The 23,119-nt window shown below is 41.0% G+C and overlaps 1 protein-coding gene across 2 annotated transcripts in view; it reads left to right on the top strand.

The window, feature by feature from the left end:
* Positions 1-19,853, top strand: part of LOC117456898 (protein jagged-1) — a 42,162-nt gene extending 22,309 nt beyond the window's left edge. The window contains exons 4-15 of one of the 2 annotated variants that reach the window (XM_034096760.1): positions 1,453-1,488; positions 4,239-4,487; positions 5,845-5,905; positions 6,545-6,675; positions 9,273-9,392; positions 9,861-9,974; positions 13,112-13,225; positions 16,791-16,904; positions 17,323-17,369; positions 17,667-17,843; positions 18,316-18,466; positions 18,547-19,853. In XM_034096760.1, coding sequence (XP_033952651.1) covers positions 1,453-1,488; positions 4,239-4,487; positions 5,845-5,905; positions 6,545-6,675; positions 9,273-9,392; positions 9,861-9,974; positions 13,112-13,225; positions 16,791-16,904; positions 17,323-17,369; positions 17,667-17,843; positions 18,316-18,466; positions 18,547-18,986 — 1,754 coding nt within the window. In that variant the 3' untranslated portion in view covers positions 18,987-19,853. The remainder of the gene's footprint in view (positions 1-1,452; positions 1,489-4,238; positions 4,488-5,844; positions 5,906-6,544; positions 6,676-9,272; positions 9,393-9,860; positions 9,975-13,111; positions 13,226-16,790; positions 16,905-17,322; positions 17,370-17,666; positions 17,844-18,315; positions 18,467-18,546) is intronic. The other variant, XM_034096761.1, reaches the window with a different exon arrangement.
* Positions 19,854-23,119: the final 3,266 nt, after the last annotated feature.

The raw sequence follows: 23,119 nt of genomic DNA on the forward strand, positions 1-23,119 counted from the left end.
GTTTTTTATTACATTTTATTTTGCATGTTATTTCTTATCTTGTAAGACAGGATTCAAAACATTTCAAAAATATTCTTGCCTGTTATCTACAAATATATACAAATTGTTAACAAGCAGCAATTTTATCGAGGCGAGCAAAACACGAGTACTGTTTACAGTATGTGTGGTTCAACATGGTGCAACAATGTGAAAATATCCCAGAAGGTCTCTTCTCCAGACCCTTTCATTTCCTGCTTGTCTCCTTGTTGTTACTCCTCATTATCAGGACAAGCTTCCTTGACAGGGAATGTGAGTGGCATGCTATATAAAGCACAACGCAGACACACATACACACAGACAGATGTTACTACGCCTTCCTCATTCCTGTCATGCCACAATCCTCTCTTTCATCTAACCATCCTCTCAGCTAGTCATATCCAAAAGATGGCGGAGATAATGAGAAACTGTGTTCATCTCTCCTTCACTCAGCCCTCCAGAGCTTCTCCTACATCCTGTTTGCATTATCTGTCATTTCCACCTGAGCTCCTGTCAGTCTTTATATTGGGTCTAAAGCCGTTCTTTAGGCCTGCAGCTTAGCTCAGCCCAAACACGGCCGTCCTGTAGCAGACTGACTGGACTTATCAGGCCCTGCTGCTCATCAGAGAGGATTACCGTGCACAACTGAAACTGTCCCTGGAAATAGTGAGAAAATATGATGTCGTTTATGCAACGACAGTATGACCTTCTGTGGGATTTTGTTTAAATAACATGTAGCCAGTGTTAATGTGCAAGGGCGTATCTTGACTTTTAGATCATCATTTGATTGATGATCTAATAGTTTGACGGTTTCGGTCCTCGTTTTTATCGGTTATGATAACATTTGACTCTCCAATTGCTAGAACTGGGAAAACACAAGCGACAGTGTAGCCAGATTGTCCAAATAAGGGCAGCTGAAATGTTGTTAAATACAACAATCCTCTAGTGCATGGGAAATCTGTTCTAAGTCACTTTCACCTTTTCTTCCATAAAGGTTTGGCTAACCTACGGCAAACCAGACAAAATGATGTGTGAGCACTGCTAAGTTTCGTTTTTAAATTGCATTTACCAGTTTCCAGTTTATTGAGTACACCTAGCTAAAATCGTAGTCTACTATGACAATCCGGTAATAAATCCTATCTTCATGAAGGTTGTCAAGTTTTAACCTCATGATTATTTTGGAGGTTATAGTTTGCATTTTAAAGAGAGGGTTTTCTACAAACCACTAAAAGATGTGAGAAAGTGGCAAGAACTTGTAAATGTTCACAGTATATTGTGATACTTGCTTTGAGTAAGAAACCTGTCAATAGGAAGAGAAATGTGTTTTATGTTAGCTTGCATGTGGCAAATGTGGTGAATCTGGGCCGTGCAGGTTTGTCTCAACCAGTCTAATCGTCTGATCTCTTTTTTTTCTTGCCTGTTCTGAATTCTTTTCAGCAATGTCACAGCGCTCCCAGAACCCAGCATTTAAAGGTACCCAATGAAGTTTTTACTTGTAATAAAAATAGCTTATTTATCACTTGAAGCCCTTGTGTATATCTAACTTGCATGTCATACAAAATATTTGCAGAGCTGAAACTAAAATGTAAACATATATTGCTAGCAATCATCTTCTTTGAGTTTGTTATTGCCCCCCAAATGCTGATAAATTGATTAGCATGATGACGTGACTGTTACGCACAAGGATGCTGATGCGTTTGTGCACAAGATAAAATCATTGCTTCCTCCCTAACATTACTAGTGGGCAAACACTCCAAAGAGAGTACTTTTTAACTTAGCTAGAATTATTAGAATAAACCCAAACATCCTAAAACAGCTGCAGTTTAATCTTCTCTATGTTCTTCCTTCTGCTCTAATATGTATTGGGTCGTTTTGTGTGCAGATTTGCTGCCGTGTTCACCCATAATTCAAGTGTATTGACGTAACACTCACAGCCACAAAATTACCACCCCCGCTGGACAAGAAGTGAAATTCAATATTAGAAGCGTCATAAACAAGACCGGCTTGTACATAAAATTCAAGACACATGTTCAAACTTAATGCTTTTATTTAGATGAGAATGACTTCATCCGAACATCCTAGATTTTAAGATAAAAACAAGACTTCTCTGAGAATTATCCACATAAATCAAATGGGGGAGATACAAAAACTATCCAGCTGATATATGAGTTTCCTAAGGTGTTCTGTATTGATTTGTCGCTTCAGGTGATGTGGAATACCAAGTCAAAAGAAGGCGTTTTCTCTCATGCAGTGTTTTTCTCAGCCACTTCCAATAGCAGGCATTTTATATAGCAGCAGGCAGTAAGTGAGGCCACAGAAAGTGATTTGAGTCCTCTTGCTACCTGCAGACAAAATGCTGTCAGATATTCAGTTGTGTGTCATTTCAAGAAGAGTTTCTTATTGCTTTTTGTTGTTATCAAATATTTGTGCTTCACTCTCTGTATTCATATTTTTTCCTGTACTGGTTGTGCACTTGTCATTGTGCCATTTCTTCTCACATTAGAGATAATCAGGCAGTAACATACCTTTCCTACTGTTCCCGCTGATAATGTTATCTTTTTTTACTTGTTTTCTGTTGGAGAAAAGGTGATTCGGAAATTAGCCCTTTGACATGTCAGTCATAAAATAATAAGAGTGTTTGTAGAAAAATACCCTCAGATTTGACTAAAGGCAGAGGCCCGTCTAGAAACGATGCAACGGCTGAGCTAACAGAGCACTCAGCGTCTGCTCTGTTCCCATTCCCATTTGTACTCTCTTAAACACACACACACACACACACACACACACACACACACACACACACACACGCACGCACGCACGCACGCACGCACGCACGCACACACGCACACACACACACTGACACAAGTCGACCAATATGTGCCCCTGTTTTCATTCCTTTGTGTCAAACCACAGTGATCTCATCTCTCCATCAGGCAGTTTGCTATGTGTGTGTGTGTGCTATTAGCTGCCTCCCTTCCTCTTTGGCTCTGTTAGGCTCTGTTTGCCTCTGTCACACACACACACACACACACACACACACACACACACACACACACACACACACACACACACACACACACACACACACACACACACACACACACACACACACACACACACACACACACACACACACACACACACACACACACACACACACACACACACACACACACACACACACACACAGACCACTACCTCACTTCCAACAAGGCTTCTTTTTTCTGCATTACTATCTAACAATCTTTCCCTTTATCTCACCACCATATCTTAAATACACACATGAATACATTGAGACACACAGATCTACGCACTGCACACACATTCTGGGTGCTTTGTGTGTGTTAATACGCTGTCAGAGGAGATAATAACTTAGTTTGGGATGACAGCGCCTCTGGGAAATCCCCTCCGGGGGTCGTCTGGTCCTCTCTGGTGTTCAGACGGCCTCTTCTCTGCTGACCCCTGACCTTTTTCTCTGGTCATATAGTCTGCCCCTAGTCTGCATCGCTTTTCATACTCATACTGTTTTTCAGTTCTTCCTTTCTGGGGATCTTGTCAAGTGCTCTAATGTTGACGTGGGTACCTAATCTATTCTGGGCTCACATAGTAGACAATAACACATACATTTCAAATTGCCTATTATTTTTGTCTTTGACCTGTCCTCAGCAAAATCACTGAGACCACATTTATTTGAATATACAAAATGCCAGTCTTAAAGGTATGCTTGCAAGGTGAAGAAAACCAACTCAAAACACAGACATTTGATGATCATGTGTTCCTATTAACTTCTTATACAGACATGATGTAACTACTAGAGCTACAAGCGCTTTGAGGAGTCTTAACGACTGGATAAAGCGCTATATAAGTAGGCCTACAGTCCATTTACCATTTACTATAAAACTACAAAAGCTCTTAATTCTCTCTGCAGACTTTTTACTTTGCACCAAACAGCAGACACACAGTTAGAGATTTGCACAACTGGTGCTCTCATTGTATCTTTTAGCAATTTAGGAGTTGTTGACCAAACAGAGCTTAAAGGAAAGTGACTACTGCGCTCACATTTGCCAGTGGCCAGAAACTCGACTCCAAGTGATAATATGTCAGTGTTTTGTATACAAATATTATTCGGCAGGTTCAGGAATGGTATTTTTTTTAAATATCAAATAATGGTGGATCATGTGTGTTAATCTGAAAAGTATTTGACTTTATTTCTCCTCCCTCAGGTCAGTTGATTGAGCGAGTCCTGCTGTCCTCCATGTTGAACCCCAGTGAACAGTGGCAGACGTACCGTCACCACGGACAGCCTCTCAGTCTAGATTACCGGCTTCGCTTCCGCTGTGATTCAAACTATTACGGACCCTTTTGCAACAAGTTCTGCAGGGCCCGCGATGACTTCTTTGGACACTTCAACTGTGACCCCAGCGGCAACAAGGTCTGCATGGAGGGCTGGACGGGACCAGAGTGCAAAGGAGGTGAGAGAGTCCATAGCTACATGAGAGAGCACAAAAAGATGTTTTTTAGCTTGTGTTGTGATTGAAAAACAAGATTTAACATGTTAATCAGTGAGCTGGTGCTGGAAGATGCATTTATTACATTTGGACAGAGCCAGGCTTGCTGTTTCCTCCTGTTTCCACTCTCTCTGCTATGCTAAGCTAACCTCCAGCTGGCAGTAGTTTCACATTTATTATACAGATGTTATGTCTTTCTTTGAAATCAACGGAAAACAATGTCTGCCTGGATTTTTCGCCAGCTAACTCTGATTTACTCCAAAATAGCACATACACTGAGAACATTTCAAGAAATGTCTGTTACTAAAAAAACTATTCAGCAAATATTTTCCTCAGGATGACTTGAGGTCACTGGTGAGAAAAAATAGAAAATGTTTTCGCTCTTCGTTTATTTTCCCAGGGATGGAAGGGAGTTTCCTCTCCTTTCCAATGTTTCTTAAGAGCTTTTTTCATTAGGGTATCCTCGTTTTCTTTTTTGAAGTAGACCCATGAACAAGTGAGAATGAGCTTCAAATGGTCTCACTTTCCGAAACACTTTTGGAACCAAAAAACCCAATACGAATCTTACAAAGACATAAGAAAAGGCACACATAAGTACGCAAATCTAATATTAATAATGACAGCCTTTAGGACTCTTTACACGGACACGCAGCTGTACTTCAGTCAATATGTGTCAGTTAGCTTCAGTGAACTGTGTTTGTGTGGATTATTCTCTGTCTGTCTGTGACTCATCAGCTGGTTGACATCGCTGAGTGACCTCGGAGCGCTGCCATCATGTAGCGATGGTACAAACTGAATAGAGGAAACCATGTGGAAACCATAGGAACCCTGAAGGACACAGGGCTAGTTTACTGACATCCTGCAGCCTTGTCCACCCCGCCCGTGTCTCACTTAGAGTGACTTCCCACTCAGCAGGTCCTTGATTGGACTGCAGTGAGGCAGGAAGCCTGGAAACTGCAGTCGGGGTCTGTCTGTTACCCCTGCAGTTACTGACCATGATGAAGTTCAGGGACTTTCTCCAGCTGGAGACTTTAACTAGCTCAACTTTTAAAAATCACATAAAGAGGTTATATTGAGATTTCAGCAAGGTGACCAAACACACCCCATCTACTTTACATACTTTCTCATCTCATGCTGCTCGGCTAAGTAGGTGTCTGTTGATAGCTGGGGTGATTTTTTGTTTACTGGTAGTGATATGTATTACAGTGTAGATTTCAGGTTGTAATGCTTACACTTACTCATCTGAATTTCACTTCTGTTCCATTGTGTTTTCTTGTCTTTAATAGCTTTCTTTTTGTTTGCGCGCTTGTTTTGTTCACAGCTGTATGCAGGCAGGGGTGTCATCAGACCCATGGCTCGTGTACGGCACCTGTAGAATGCAAGTAAGTCCAAAAAACGCTTGAGTTGTAACTTGCACTGTGGACCTTTACAAAGACACCAGTGCCAAATGATATCATTTCAAAGTCAATGCAACAATGTATACTTTCATTGATGTGATGTGATATGATGGGAGGTAGATTCATTTACTACCTAGTGAAAACTAAATGTAGCCATTTACTCCAGTATATACAGTACAGTGTTATATTTTGAACAAAAGACAGTGATATAAAGCCTACTTTAACTTCCTAAACTTTTTCTAAACAGTCTTGCTTGTGTTATTCATACCAATAGCCATTAATTCTGCTTGTTCTTGAACCTTAACCTGCACTGAGAACTACTCAAGTTAAAAGCTGCATCTAACATATGACATGATTCATCTTTTGTAAGTAGCCTAGACACAATTTTAACAGTTTATTTCTGATGTAACCTACCCATAACAAGATGTATTAGTGCAACTAGTACAAGCAGCCATTTAAAGAAAACAAGGTGCACAATATCCAATGAAAAATATCTCTCTATTATGAACAGACAACAGTTATCAGTTCGGCACACACAGTGTCTGATGGAAATGGTTCAGAAGAGTAACTATCAAATCCCATGAACGCAATACAAATAACTGTCCCTTTGCTTTCCCCCTGCAGGTGTCATTATGGCTGGAAGGGCCCTCTGTGTGATCAGTGTGTGACGTTCCCCGGCTGTGTGTACGGAAGCTGCAGCGAACCCTGGCAGTGTGTGTGTGATGTCAACTGGGGAGGACTGCTGTGTGACAAAGGTCAGACATGTGACCCGTTATATGTTTAATGTTTATAATGTACCAACATGGGAATACAGTTATTTGTTGAAAATTAACTGTAGAAACAAGATTACATGATAATGCAAAAATACAGGGAGCTTCCCCTGACGCTGATAGGATTAATAAGCATTTTGTGAAGTTGGTTAGCAGTTTTAGTTGAATGTATTGGATGTTGACTTACATGGAGTTTTTCTACTGTAATTTAAACAATAACTGTTTCTATGATCAGCATAAAAGGTGTTAGAAACTTAACGCAGTTGTATTTGTGAAAGATATGTGTGTGTTAGCTTGTAAAATATATATTTTCCTCTTTACTCTCTTGGATAACACAGGGTTTCCCACACATAGACTATACTTGGGCGGGCCGCCCAGGTATATTAACGGCCGCCCAAGTATATTTCGCGACCCATTTAGTTTAGTTTTGTTTTAATAATTTTTTTTTTAATAATTTTTTTTTTAATTCGTCCGTGACCACGACGCCATCTGCGATCGATTAACTTGTGGACAATGATCCCTCGCTCCCTTGCACTGATCTCGCCTCCTTCTGGCCTGTTAAGTGGCCTGCCTCACACAGGGTGACTGGCTGTCCACATGATGTGGCCTGCCGACATGGCCACTGTCATACAGATCATAAATCAAAGCCCTTGATTGGTCTCTGTGTGTCATTCAAGCTCGGGATAAGCTCAGCTCAGGTGAGGTAAAGGACTCTCTGAGTGTTTAGATAGTTAACTTAGTCTAAGTTCTCAGTGGGTCTCAAACGGTGTGGTCACCAGTTATGTAAACACATATTAAGGTGAAAAAAGGTAAGATACACTTTTAAAACTTGTTGAGAGAAAACTAGTCTTTGCTGCTGCCTCAAAGAGGAGCAGGGGGAGAGGAGGGAGACAGGAGAGGCTGATTCAGGAGCACAGGCACACTCACAACTATAAATGAACCAAAAATAAATTAATAAACAAGTTTCAGTGTTTTTTTCATATTGGAAATGGTATGTTATTGGTTATGGCCATGATTTTATGATTATTGAAATGTATACAGTTCTGTTTAATATAGCTGTTTCCATAGATCTAGTCTCTATATTTTCCCCTCAAAATGCACCAGATTGATGCATTTAACTCCAAAATAAAAAATAAAATCTTACCGGGGGGCATGCCCCTGGACCTCCCTAGAGGATTTGAGGTCGACCCCCACTAAAAATCACATGGATAGGTTTTTTAAATAGTAACCCAAGTTCATATGTTCATGTGTGGGTAGTAGATTTAAACTATAGGGCTATCATTATGGGCCCTGCCTGTACCTGTTCGCTCTGCCATTGCGTGAAGGGTCTGCTAACAAGCGACCAACAGAAAGGTTAATGTTGTTGCACGTCACCTCAACCCCCCCCCCGCTACCACCACTACCGCTATTTCAGATATGTGGGAAACAGATCTGTGGGAAACACTGGCAGTTAATGGACCAGCACCAGAGGTGTTCCCATACACACAGGCGTTGGAGCTGTTCTTCATGAATTCCCAGAAGGATGAAGTGCTCTGACAAACAGTGCCATATTTGCGCAAAATGATTATACAGGAATGAAAAGTCAATAAATAAACATGTTGTTAAAACTTCTTTTTTTTCGGGCACCCCCCCCCCCCCGCCCGCTGCCACCACCCGCCCAAGTATATTTCAGATCTGTGGGAAACACTGTAACAGCATATGTATTTTAACATTTTTGATTTTAGAATTTAATAGCAAGAACATGAACCATTTCATCTGTGTAAAGATGAAAGAGGTTTGCCCTTTATTGTTGTCAGGTGTGGTTCTTCACACACCTTCCCATGCACTGCCAGCTGCTCCTCTGCATGAGATAAGACACAGCTCCTCCTACACGGCTTCTCTTTCCATTCTTTAACTTTTCCCACCACACTGTTGCAAAGTTCCTACAACATTATCCCAGAATACAACAGCCCACCTCTGTCTCAGTGTGGGAGCTGGGATCCGGGAGCCCACGGGACAGTGCATTGTGCAGAGGAAAGGTGATAGCCTTGGGTATGGTGAATGTGAGCGGGGCTCTCTTAGCTAGGTGGGGTCCTAAGCTGTTTCTGTGTATTCAGAAAGGCCCTCTAAAGAGCTGTGGTGAGACAAAGAGACTGTGGGCACGGAGAAGATTATTAGAGAAAGCTTTAATCAGCCTCAACACTGGAGACAACAGGCCCTGCAGCTTCTGTCCAGCACAGTCAGCACACTGAGCCGACCTGGTTACTGTGTGTGTGTGTGTGTGTGTGTGTGTGTGTGTGTGTGTGTGTGTGTGTGTGTGTGTGTGTGTGTGTGTGTGTGTGTGTGTGTGTGTGTGTGTGTGTGTGTGTGTGTGTGTGTGTGTGTGTGTGTGTGTGTGTGTGTGTGTGTGTGTGTGTGTGTGTGTGTGTGTGTGTGTGTGTGTGTGTGTGTGTGTGTGTGTGTGTGTGCGCGCGCGCGCACGAGCTCTCTCTATACCTGAGACAAAGTCAAACCGAAGTGATCCTGGCTCCATTCGCATCCTGATTCCTATACATTTTATTCCCTTTATAGCAAACCTCAATCATACTTATTTATTGTTTCAGATCTGAACTACTGTGGCACCCACCAGCCGTGTAAGAACGGTGGGACATGCACCAACACAGAGCCAAATGAATACCACTGTGAATGCCAGGAAGGTTTCAGAGGACGCAACTGTGACATTGGTAAGTGCAGCCTCACCATACAGGCACGGCACCAAAATGTGAAATAAAATCCAGGTTATCTATCTGCATAAATGACAGAAATGCTTGGATTCAAAAAGCATAACATTTTATGGCGTTGACCAAAATGTAAGGTCAAATCTGTTACATGAACAATACAGATGAAACTCACGCAACAAATATATAAATACCTGAACATGGTTCATGTTTATTATCATCTATCAAATTGTTTGCGGTAACATAATTGCATGCCAGCATTTTTTTTATAAGCCTATATATGTGACATATTTTATTTATGTTTTTGCAGTCAGGAAAGAAGGAAGTAGAAACATTAAGAAGAATTTGTCTGAACTTAGCTACAAAGCAGTCCGCACTACCTTTATCTTTACCCAATAGAGTGGCCCTGTGTGGTTGTGCGGAGCCTTAAAATGTAATCAAATTTTCATCTGTCAATTGTTCTCCTCTCCTCAGTGGAGCATGCATGTGTGTCGTCCCCGTGTGTGAACGGAGCCACCTGTGTGGAGGACCCCACGGGCTTCAGCTGCACCTGTACCGACGACTGGACCGGACACACCTGCGCTGAAGGTGATTGACACACACACTCACACTCACACACTCTCACACACACTCACACACACACACACACACACACACACACACACACACACACACACACACACACACACACACACACACACACACACACACACACACACTCCCCAGGCACAAACAACTCTGCGCTGGGCAGAGATTGTCTGTGCCTGGATAAAAGCCAGTGAGTGACTCTAATCAATCCAACAGAGGAAGCTAAATTAGCCTGATCTCAGACAGCAATCAGTCGTGTCTCTGTGTTTGTGTGTGTGTTTGTCCTAGATACAAGGTGGGGTGGAGCATCCTTAATCAACTCTATTGATTGTAAATAGGGGTGTGTATTTTTTTTAATGCCAGTGAATTAGGGGTTTATTGTCTAGTGTTTTATTTTGTCGGTCTTGTTCAGCGTCCTGCATACAGACGTTGAATCAGAATAGGTGGATTAGTGTTAAGAAATGTAAGCAGCGTGCAGCACAAGTACCGGATCAGACAGGTGTGGCTCTAGGTCAGTCGATTGATGAAGTTCTTTTGTCCACATGTGTTGAGTAAAACACTGAACCCTTAATTACTTTTGATGTAATGGGAATCAGTGTAACAAGTACTACTTAGATCTGCAATACAAGGCAGATGCTGATAACTTTACAGGTAGGCTCCAATAAAAGAACAAAGTAGAAAAGTTTAAAAACTATCGATTTCAGTGAAGTGAATATAAGCACAGACTTTTATCCCTCATGTGAGAAGCAGTGCAGCAACATCCTGTCCCCCGTGAAGTGTGAGCATGGGAAAGAAATATAAAGTTGTTTTGGGACCAAAGTGTCTGCCAAATGAATGTAATGTTATCAGATTTGTTTGGAAACTGAAACCACTACTAAACATTAAAACAATACACACTCGTGTTAAGAACAGGAATGACATGTTGTTGTTGGCGTTTGTCCTCATAAGTTGTCGTGACATTAGTTTGCTGTACAGACGCCTGATGTTTCTCCTACAAATATGCAGCGTTAGACTGTCTGACTTTGGTCATTACAAACCCTAACCCTACAAAATGAAGCAATTCTCAGACACCACAAGGACACTTTGACATGCAATCTGGTCCAAGAAAGTGTGGAGTTTAACCGATACTGTACCACATGAGGAACTCTGAGCACTGATGTTTCAGATGGCAATTAAGATGAAGAAGCAAATGTACTTACACAGATTCCGCAGTGTTTATCCTTGGATCAATGTGTACTCAAACAGCTCTATTTACTGTCAGTTTCCTGGAGTAATCAGATTTCTAAAGCTTGGAGTGCAGAATTTTTATCTCCTCTGGCAGTGAGAACAATTACCATATGGGACTTGAACTTTGAAACAGAGCAGCAGCTATGGTGAAAGTTAAGTTTTGTGAATGGTACAGATGGATAAGAAATAAAATGTCTGCAGAAAGACTTGAGGAAAGCACTCAAGGTGGCAGGGAGAGATGTGGTGCTACTGGAAAAGTAACCACAGACACAAGATGACACAGTACCCGTATACTGTAGAAAAATAGAGAGCTTTCCCTGAAGATGATAGGCTAATTAGCATTTTGGAAATCGATTGGCAAGGATTTAATGTAATGGATGTTCATTTCCTTCTAAAAGTCCCAATTTCAACCATCATGCTAACAACACTGACCAGACACTTGACCAGACTTTAGGATGAGCCTTTACAGCCACAGCCACAGAAGACAAAAACAAGTATTTCCCATCACACTCTGAGTAGGCTTGATGACGTGTAAAGTGACTAAGTTAAATTAAAACAGTGGAGTTTCCTTTTTAGTTGACAAGAACAAGCACTTAGAAGTTTAAACATGTAATAACTAGCATTTGTATGCACATGCATTTAGAATAGTTGTAAATAAATTCATTAAATCACAATTTTTCACAGTATGACGTATGTATCTTGATCCCTACAGTGTCACATTGTAGAGCTTCAAGCCTTGTGAGATCTCCTGATTCCATCTCCTCAATAGCGAATCAGACCGAGTTGTATTCGATTTTTTCGTGTGTGTATATCGCTACAACAGGTGAGATTGGATCATCCAGGTTACAGTCTGTCAGAGCTGTGTGTGTGTGTGTGTGTGTGTAAACAAGCAGCGTTCCACATCTTCTGCTTTCACCTCGATCAGGATACACAGCGCTGGCATGTAAACACTTTTATTACACAGGGAGAAAATAGGAGAGGGACAAACAGAGGAATAAAGGAAGGGTTTATTTTTGCTCTTGTTATTTGTTGTTGGCTTGATTAACAGTCAGAGAGGCCGTCTATCTCTGTCTCTGTGTGTGTTGTGGGAGTCTCTCTGGGGAATACACAGTGAGAGGATTGTCAGGCTTGCAGGGAATGACAACCATAACCACAACACAGCTCTGCTTTCAGACTTAGATTTATATCTATAAGCAATATTAATTAAAGGCTTCTTTGTTTTTTAAATGAATTCTTCCTTTAGTTGGCTGGGGTGTTATTGCTCAGGGTGCGAGTCAGGGTCATGAGGATGGAAAGTGGTTATTCTGCAGGGTTAGGTAAATGATGAAAGGTTGTGAGAGAGACAGAGAGCTCTTGACTGAGAGATGTATGGCACAGAGGCGTGCATGGGAAAAGTTATGATGGCACTACTGCACAAATATGCCATGTGTAAAAGGAAGTCATGAATGGTTATTAACACCATAAAATGAGCTCCTCTCTGTCAGTGTTCTTTTTCCTCATATTTCTTTATCTGTATTTAATTCCTCGTCAGAAAAGTGGAACCAAGCGTTGCAGTTCCATCAGCCTATTTCCAATTCACCCTGTCCCTGCTTTTTTTCTCCCATCATGCTTGCCTTTATTTAAATGCCCTCATACCTCTCTCCTCTCAGGCAAAGCTTTGAGGTGACAGCCATGAACGTGCAGCAGAAGATTGTATTTATCACTGTTTGCACAGAAACCAGAGCAGCACTGGAATGGAGAAGATGAAAACACAGGCTGCCATAGCATCCGCATACCAATGCTACAGATCGCACATGTCCACATGGAGGCATCACACAGACTCAGTGACACACAAAATGCCTCTTTGATATTCACACACACATTCCCATTACACACATCAGTAATTAATGTGCTATGTTTTATCTTCCCAGCGGTGAGGCAGTGTGACCGGAGCCCCTGCGGCCGTGGAGCCACGTGTCAGGAGGCTCCTGGAGGCTACAAGTGCCTCTGCCCGCCGGGATGGACCGGCAGGACGTGCCAGCTGGGTCAGTTTCACATCTATTATAGGCCTATAAATATAAATGTAGGGTCAGTGAATTATAGAGCCTGGTATGTATCTTTTTCTATAAATTGTTTGCATGAATATATCAAAACACAAAGGGAATATGCTTTCCGACTAAATAAATAACAGAAAAAAAGGCCATTTAAAATGTTGTATTCACATTTATCTAATAATGTTATCAAACTGCAAAAATACCTCTTATCCAAGTAAATGATATTGAACTAAATCATTAAAGATAAATGACCGAATCAGTAATACATGATCCATTAGACTCATAGGCGGCGCGTGAGTGTGCAGAGTTTAAATCTATCAAGTCATATTACAGGAGAAAGGAAATACAGTTTAAACTGCAGTAGCCTATGCAGAGAAGACACCGACGTGTCGCACTTATCATTCATATCACATCATAATATATCATATATTTCCTTATCTGAGTCAGCTTTTTGAGCCGTATCTGGCCTTGCAACACTTACATTGTCACATACTGTATGCAGAAGTATTATTTTAAGCAACACATTAAACACTCGTTTAATGTGTTATTAAAACACTAGTTATTTTTTAACCAGTTGTTCTATATTCACCTTGCAGGTGCAACTATGTGGCTTGTATCCTGGATTATATGTTTAAATCATGGATGTTTAAAGTTCATATTTATCTAATATTAATTTACTAGGCTACACTTGTCCCTGTTTGTGATTGGTCAAATGTAGCTAACCCCGCCCCTTTCACATGAACACGCTCTCAGCTGGAGAGAGAAACCCTGGCTTGATTTACCGAGTTGATAACCAGCGTCGTAGGACTGCTTAGCGAGATCTCGTTTGTTAGGGTTATTTAAGATAATAGTACAGGGCACAGGTGGCTGCATAGCAGCGCTAATGTCAAAGACAGAAACATTATACATTATATTTTTTATTTTACCAGGATGCAGTGACACAAATATTTGGGAAGGCTTAGCCTTCCCTAGCCTACAGCACCCGCCGCCCCTGATTATACTCTGAATTTATTGTCAAATGTTCATTTTACATATACATATTTTTCCATATTGTGATATTTAAATGAAAATTGGAAAATAAATTCTTATAATTAGTGTGATATGATATTGTGTGATTTTAATATCAAACATATTTTCTTGCCATAACAAAAATGAATATAGGGAAGGCAAGACATACAAAATCTAAACAACATTGCAAATAGTGTATTTTAAAAGATGGAGGACCAAGACAGTTTAATGCCCAAAAATATTGACTGCACAACTAGTATATACGTACGCCTCACTGATAACCAGCACACAGACACTGGAGTTGGTACGAAGGGATTTTATCTGAGTGTAATGCTTCAGGAGTTTATTGTACTTGGGTTTTTTGTCACGTTGATCATTTTTCATCGTGTTGATGAGCGCTTTATTGATGAGAAATTCAGATATTTGCCACCCTCAAAGGAATCTATTTAATCTGACTTTCAACACTGATCCTCTAACAAGCATAATCATATCGAGCTTTTCTTCACAGCTGGTTTCAAAGGATGAGTGTGTTTCAATGAGCAATACATGATTATGAGTCCTTTTTGAAGTTAAATATGTATTTGAAGCACAAACTGAAGAGGGAGAAAGAGCCGGCAGCATTTTAATTCTCCCATCAACCCATCCTGTGAATCAGTATTCTCTAAATGCACGCTCACGTCTCTTTGGGCCGCATTCGTTCATAATGACAAGTATACTACCAGAGGGTTTTTGTGCTAGATTGTACATCATATGGAATGTGTAGGATCAGGTGACACACACACACACACACACACACACACACACACACACACACACACACACACACACACACACACACACACACACACACACACACACACACACACACACACACACACACACACACACAGAAGACATACCATATATACACACAAAGAGTCTCCGGGGTATTGAAGCAAAATGTGAGACATATTTCAGCATGACAGCTTTTTCCCACTCCTCTGTTTTACAGTGATATGTCACTCTGACACTTGATAATCCCCCATAGTTCCACATCACAGGTCAGTCGCTCATAGTATAAAACACACACACACACATACACATACAAAAGATAAAACTCTTTAAAGCCTGAGCTGAGAGGCAGCGCATCGCTAATGGAAAATGGGAAAGATTTAATGGGAAAAGAGTTTCACCCCTTTATTAGCTGATTTATGTCCCCACATTTTCTCCCATAGCAAGCAGGCTTTTCCCATAGATAACACACACACACACACACACACACACACACACACACACACACACACACACACACACACACACACACACACACACACACACACACACACACACACACACACACACACACACACACACACACACACACACACATACACCGGTGCTAAATCCTAACAGGACTCTCACCGACTGTAATAGGTTTAGATTACCTAACTGACTGACTACTTCCTCCTTATTCATTCAGCGTTTCTTTCTAATCCTCTTCCTCCTGCTATCAGAGCCAAGGCCTCGGGGGTTCCTGGTTCTTTACACTCCCAGTGCGACAGAGGGTGGGAATAGCCACACACATACTTAACAGAAGCAGCGGTACAGTAAGGGGGTCTACGCATCAACAGGGAAGATGTGAAAACTATGCTGCAAGGCATTACTTTGGATGTGATGTGCCTGTGTAAACATAATATTCAATAAAACACCAAGCACTCTGTTCTCAAGTGCTGTTGTGCGTCCTGCCCAGATATTCTCCAGTTAATAGTGTATTCAAGCCTCCACAAAATGTAATCTTAACAGGTGTCTGAAGATGGTCAGGGTCCAGGAGGAGACATCCAGGATTAGATTCAGTAGTTTAATGGGATGCTTCATTTCATTTCAGGGAGAGGTTTGCAGTAATTAGTGTGGTGTTGTCTGTGAGTTCTCCAACAGGATTAAACTGATATTTCAGTTTATTATTAAATTAGGTACATTTTGGCATGTTATGTGTCTTGTTATTTAATTGCCTGTGTATTAACTCCCTAAACAGCGAACTATAAATAATCTTGAATTGTTCTACTTTGTGGTATTAGTGTAGAGTGATGTCCTTTGTTCCATCAACTAAACAAAATTCCAAATCTGTAAAGAAATATTAATCACTAGAAGGACTCTGAGTTCATTGTATGGTTGACCTGGTCTTCTCCCTGCTACAGTGTCATGACAATTGGACCTTAAAATGTGTCAACAATCATGCAACAAAAAACAAAACAAATGAAAACATAACACTTGCAAAGGTTAAAATGCTTATTAGCAGAATACCAATGGAAAGCATGGCTAACACCGGGAGGTCACACACACCCAAACAATTCCACAGATGCTGGGTAACAAAACATTCTCCACAAAAGAATAAAACGTACTGCCACTGCTGTCCTGTTGTGTTAAATGAGGAAGACTATTTGCATTGAAATGTTCCATGTCCGTGTAAAATGAAACAGGAAATGGTGCAGCGAGCGCTCAGTTTATCACTGGTTTAGATCAACAAGATGAACCGTTGTGCATCAAATCTGTGTTTTTTTTCTCCCTTTAGACACCAACGAGTGTGAAATGAGTATATGCGTCCACGCCCGCTCTTGTCGAAACCTGATCGGTGGATACCTGTGTGACTGCCTTCCTGGATGGACGGGTCCTAACTGTGACATCAGTGAGTTTAAAAGGGCAAGGAAAAGAATAAATGAAGGGAGAAGTGTTAGTCCTGTGGCGGTGAGAGAAAGATGAAAAGCCTCAGTGGATTGTGTTAGAAAAACAGTTCCCCTGCAGCCCAGAGACCCTGCGGGCTGTAGATCATTTTACTCCGAACTGAGTCATATTAATCATCTGTCACAGGGTATCGCTGCAATACACTTAAAATATAACACTAACCAGGAGTGGGTGAAGATTAGTTTTAGAATTTTTTCTGTATTGATGTATTGCTGTATAAAGGTGCAATCTCACATCCTGGCAGTAATGCACAAGGTTATCATTGATTTTTCGCTCAATGACACATATATTGTTGCTAACAGTTGGCCTCTAAAAGACATATTCTGTCTTAATATAGTGTTTCTGGTTTCTCTGCTTTCTAGGGAACAGCAGCTGTCAGGGTTTGTGTTTGAACGGCGGTCGCTGTGAGGTGAGAGTCCTGCTCGCGCTGCCTTTCTCTATCTGTCTAATTTGCCTGTTGTCTCTGTGGACATCAGTCACAGCACTGACCTGCTTCACTGTCTTCCTCTCTTCATTTCATATTCACTGTTGTGTCACCTTTCTTTCTGTCATTCTGTTCTATAAAATGCTCACATTGCTAGTGAAACATAGTTATTTAAAAGGTTTTTCTCCTTCTCCTGCCCTTTCCCCCCTTTTTTAAATAATCTTTGAAAAGGATTGTATTTTATAGAAATATATAACACATACACTATACTCTCCCTCATAGGACCAGGTATCAGGGTCCAGATGCTTGTGTCCACCTGGTTTCTTGGGGAAATATTGCCAAAATCGCCAGAGTCCGTGTGACAGTGCCCCTTGTCTGCATGGAGGACAGTGTGTGGAGAAGGACGGGAGGACCATCACCTGCAACTGTCCCACAGGATTTTCAGGATCCTTCTGCGAGGTTGGAAAACCTTCATTGATGTTAGCTTAAGGCTAGCTTAATCTGCTAATCATTTGACACAGTTTAAAACTCTATAGAAATGTGCAGTGGAGGAGGAGATCCAAAATGTTTACAATTTGGAAAATATATGTACCCTTGTTTGTAGGAACAATAATAATAAGACTATCTGTCACATTACTTATATTATGCTTGATGCCGGGCCCAAAACAACGCGCCCTAAACTAAGCAACCCTAATAAAGTAAAAAGGGTAAATAGTGAATTCATAACAGTTAATCTAATAGTACATTTAAAGTTACTCATCATGTTGTTTTAGCCTGAGCCTTAATAAAAAATCCCAAAACATCTGCAATAAAAACGAGTACCTTCAGATGATGCTCCAACAAGGGAAGCACGTTAAAAAGCTTATCTATGTTTGCTTTGTCACCAACCTGAGAAATTGATTTACAGCTTTTTTTCTCTCCATGGTCTCAGATTGCGTTGGATCCGTGCAATCCCAACCCCTGCCAGCAGGGGATGGCCTGTCACAGCACAGAGGGCAGGTACACATGTGCATGCCCAGAAGGCTACTATGGTCATGAGTGCATGAGCCTCAAAACCCCCTGCATTGGACAACACTGTCCAGGTGAGAAAACGATGTGTGTGTCTTAAAAAGAATATAATTTTGAACTGGTGTCTGGTCTAAAGCTCTGCCTGTGTCTGCAGGTGCCATGTCTGACACGACTCACGGGGGGGTCAGCTTCTACATCATCCTGGTGGGCGTCATAACTTTAGTGATGGTGTGTGGTTGCGCCGCCTGCGCCTTCATCCTGTCACATCTCCATCGAAAGCGGAAAAAGCAGCAGGCCGTCCCACAGGAAGAAGGCATCAACAACCAGAGGGAGTTTGTCAACCTCATCAGAAACGTGGACCGTCCCGTTCCCCTCCTGCCCCCCGCCGCCCCGCCAGCACACCACCCAGCCCCTCCCGCCCCCATATCACATTGCTATGAGGAGATTGAACTGACGCTGCCGCCCTCCCCTGCACCTTCACACCCATCTCCAGCACTGAAGCCAGCACAAGGCCCCAAACTGGACATTTCAAACCGGGAGAGGGCGAAGTTGAACAACTTCCACTACACAGAAACCCAGGAGCTGGAGGCCTGACCTTTGAACTTCTGGGCCTCTGAAGAGCCTTTTTATTTTATTTTGCGTTCTTCGCAGTCTCTCGCGCACAGGATCCTGTTTCTAGATTCTTGCACTGTGTCTCTGCTGCAGCCCTGAAAATGCGGTGACCCTATGACCTTTATGTGAAACACCTGGCTGCTAAGTAGGAGGGTCCGTAAATCTTATTGTGATCTCATCTCTGACTTTATTTACTATGAGAAGCAGCAGCATGTTTGACTGAAAAACTCATCACACTCTTGATTTAATCTGAAGTTTTTAAGACTTGCCTCGCAGTGCCTGAGATGCTGGAAAGAGGAAAGAGGAAGGACCTCGGAGCCTCTCCCCTGTCTCCTGGTCCATCTGATCGGTGTCCAGAATCACCTTTCTGTTTCAGACTTCACAGACAGAGAGATCAATGAATGGATGCTTATTTAACACTCAGTGTATGTTTCTTGTCTGGTTGTGTGTAAGTGTGTGAGAGAATTTTTATTATGAGTGTGTGTTGCGGGGTAAAAAAAAAAGGACAGTTTACTTCAAGAAAAGAAAACAAAGTTGATATACTTGTCAAAGAGGATGCACACTCCTGCTCCAAGGGCTTTAAGGGCCTTTTTAAACTGTTTTAAAACTATACACTGTTGCCTGTATTGTCTCTGTAATGCAGTTTGTCAAAAATGTATGATTTTTTTTTTCATACTTCTGTGTAAAATAGCTTTTTTGTACATGGATATATTGTACATATTGCCCTTTTTGTACTGTGTTTGGTCTGAAAGTATCACTGTATTGCTTTGCTCTGTTTGTCCCATTTCGCGTTCCATTTGGAGCAACCAGCACATGTGGATTGTAATAAAAGTGCATTTACCAACTCTATTTTTTTTTTACTGTAATCATTAATCACTACGATTATCCTCCTGAGACCCAGAAAGAAAAAGGTTTCAAATTTCCTTTTTTTTTTAGATCACACAAGTCTTTAGGGTGGTATTAACATAACCTTGAAAAACTAAAGAAATATATTTTTGTTTTATTGTGTGTCCTCTGTAGAGGACATCAGGTGTTAGTTATGCGAAGCATAGTATACAAACAACATTAACATACAAGTACATTTAGACAACATTAGAGCACAACAACTCAATGCAACACATATTGAGCCCTCATTTGTAGTACTCCATCCTTTTTTGAAATGCAGAGATACATCTGACACTTGAGGCACTTGATGTATGTTTTCCCACTGCATCCGTCTGCCATGAACCCGACAGAAACCTAAGTGTTAGTTTTGGCCCATAGTGGACTCCATTTGTGTTGTGTAAAATGGGGGAAATAAAAAGTTAGCAAATCCCCATGTCCTCCTCAGAGGACATTCATAAATTGTTTTAGTTCTGAAAACTCACTACACTAACTCCTAAGATGTTCCCTTACTATAATTAATTAAAAATATTGAAATCACAACACCGGTAATTACAAAATTACAAACTTACCATTTCTCTTTCTATGAATAGTGCTTGTGTTGATGGACGCCATTTTGAAATACAAAGAAATTATCTTTTTCAAAGCCACACCCCCACATATGTCACATGTCTGAAAAGCCCAGGATGTCCTCTGTGGAGTACAATTGGACTTAATGCTGTGGCATGTATAACCTCATAGTTATGGACCAAAACCAAATGTCCTCCACAGAGGACAAAAATGAATGGGTGGGTCTCAGGAGACATAGTCACTGCTAGAGTCAAGTGTTAGCGCTGTCTTATAGAGATGATTAACTAATGTCTTTGCAGTAGTACCCCTCACTGTCTTTATGCATACAACTGCTGATGCTATGCCAAATGTGTTGTTTATATGTTTATATCATTGTCCCGGCCCCTAACAAGCATATTTTCCAACGGAACAACACAAAACATTCTGCACTCTTTTAAGTTTTCATTTTCTTTATTTATTAGCTAATCATTTAGGTGAGTTACATGCTCAAAAGTTGTGAAGGCTGAGTTGTCACAGTTGCAACTCTTTTTTTAAACTTCCAAAACTCACACGACAGAATATTACAGTTTGATGATGCAGAAGATAATTTAAAAAAAAAGATGTGAAAACTATACAATGGTCTTAGTATAAAAGGCTTCTTACCTTCTATGTTTGTGTGTATCAACTTTTTGGATGTTATGACAAGTTATCTTGTTAAAATAAAAGGCAGAGGCCCAAGGCAGGATATTTCATGACGATGCCACTAGCAGTAGGTCAGTGGGACACTCAATGCACAAGGTCTCTCTTTCTCTCGCTGACACTCATTCACAAACAATGATGACAGTGCCAATAAAAAATGTAAACCCTCCAGGTTCACCCAAGTCTTCCTAGAAGAGAGTGTCTTGGCCAGGACTCTCTTAAAAAAGAGATTTCTTATCTCAATGAGACCTTTCTGGTTCAATACAAATAAATTGTAAACTGTGTGTAAGAAATGTGTCTGTTGTTGGAAAGGTGGTAAAACGTATAGTCTAACTTTGAACTGTTATTGTGATTTTATAATAAATGTTGATTTCCTAATATTAGTTTTATTTTTTACTTAAACAAAAACAACTTTATAATATTGAATCAAAACATAAATAGAAAACAAAAACCTAAATCTGGTTTTGTACTGTAGGTAAACTCCAATACAATTAATTGATGTGCCATGTGTATGTTGAAATCTAAATGTGCTTTAAACTGTGTGTGAAAGGAAGGGTTGTGTGTGTCGGGGCAATGTAGAATGGCTGCAGGGTTGAAACAGTGACAGTTAATGGGCAAATGGATGTGACAAATGTGACCTTTGACCTCCAGCGGCTGGCTGGAAATGAACACGGGCTTCCTGTCACCACCCTGGTCAGGAGGAAACGTAGGGAATAAGACTTTATGCACATACACACACACACAAAACACACACACACACACACACACACACACACACACACACACACACACACACACACACACACACACACGCACGTACACTACTGTAGAACCGTCTCTACACCTGCTGTACTCATGGACAGATTAGGATGGAGATGGAGAAATATCTATCATAGCTGCCTATTGCTCCTAATACAATACTACTTAACAGTGTGTCCTGTGCTGAGTACATGTGTGACGATAAAAAGTTAAATTGTTTGATAATAGATTAGAGCTTTCATATTGTCGGGTTCGTTGGTGGTGCAGAGATCTGTACCTGTTAACATTTTGTCAAGTGATGACAGTGATGCAGCTGATACTTGCAATTCATTGTGTTCCCTTGATGACGGGCAGAACATCACAGGTTGAGTCAACTATAAACAGAGTCTTTATGCCTGTCTCTTTCCTTGACTCTCCTGACAGCCAATGATGAGAGAACGACTATAAGGTAATCTTGGGTTTAAGCAATGATTCAATTGTCATTGGGGATGAAAAATCCAACCTTCATACAAGGCTGATTGCATATGAAATAGACTGTTGGAATTGCATGCTGCATTGTGGGAGCAGAGTCCTTCATTATAATTCAGGACTGAGTATTTGTCCCAAAAATAGAGATTTGTGGTGAGGTCATTGACTATAACTCAAGGCAATTTACTTGATTATACCAGGAGAATCTCAAACGTTTCCTGTCTTACAGGGACACCTTGTGGCCACAGCAGGTACACACACTTTAAAACCAATGACAGTGTTTGATAGAATGAAGGTAAATGCTGCATTCATTTTTATTTTCTGATATGGTCATCAAATATCAGATCCATAAATTACACATGGCCATGTTATGTCAAATTACATCCAAAGTCGAGAATAATCTTTGGTATTCTTTTTTAAAGCTTATTTTATCCTTAATAACCTTTTAAGTGCAATGGTGCGGGTCCTTAAAACTAAAGAGCATCTATTTACTTTTAGGAATCATACCTTTTACAATATCAATCAATCAATGTTTATTTATATAGCCCAATACCACAAATGTTACATTTGTCTCAGTGGTCTTCACAGTTTGTACAGAATATCAGTATGACAATACGACACCCTCTCTCCTTAGACCCTCACATCGTACAAGGAAAAACTTCCGGAGAAAACCCACAGTTTAAAGGGAAAAATGGGAGAAACCTCAGGGAGAGCAACAGAGGAGGGATCCCTCTCCCAGGACGGACAGACGTGCAATA

The sequence above is a fragment of the Pseudochaenichthys georgianus genome, chromosome 13 (assembly GCF_902827115.2).
Source record: "Pseudochaenichthys georgianus chromosome 13, fPseGeo1.2, whole genome shotgun sequence".
NCBI classification, from domain to species: Eukaryota; Metazoa; Chordata; class Actinopteri; order Perciformes; family Channichthyidae; genus Pseudochaenichthys; species Pseudochaenichthys georgianus.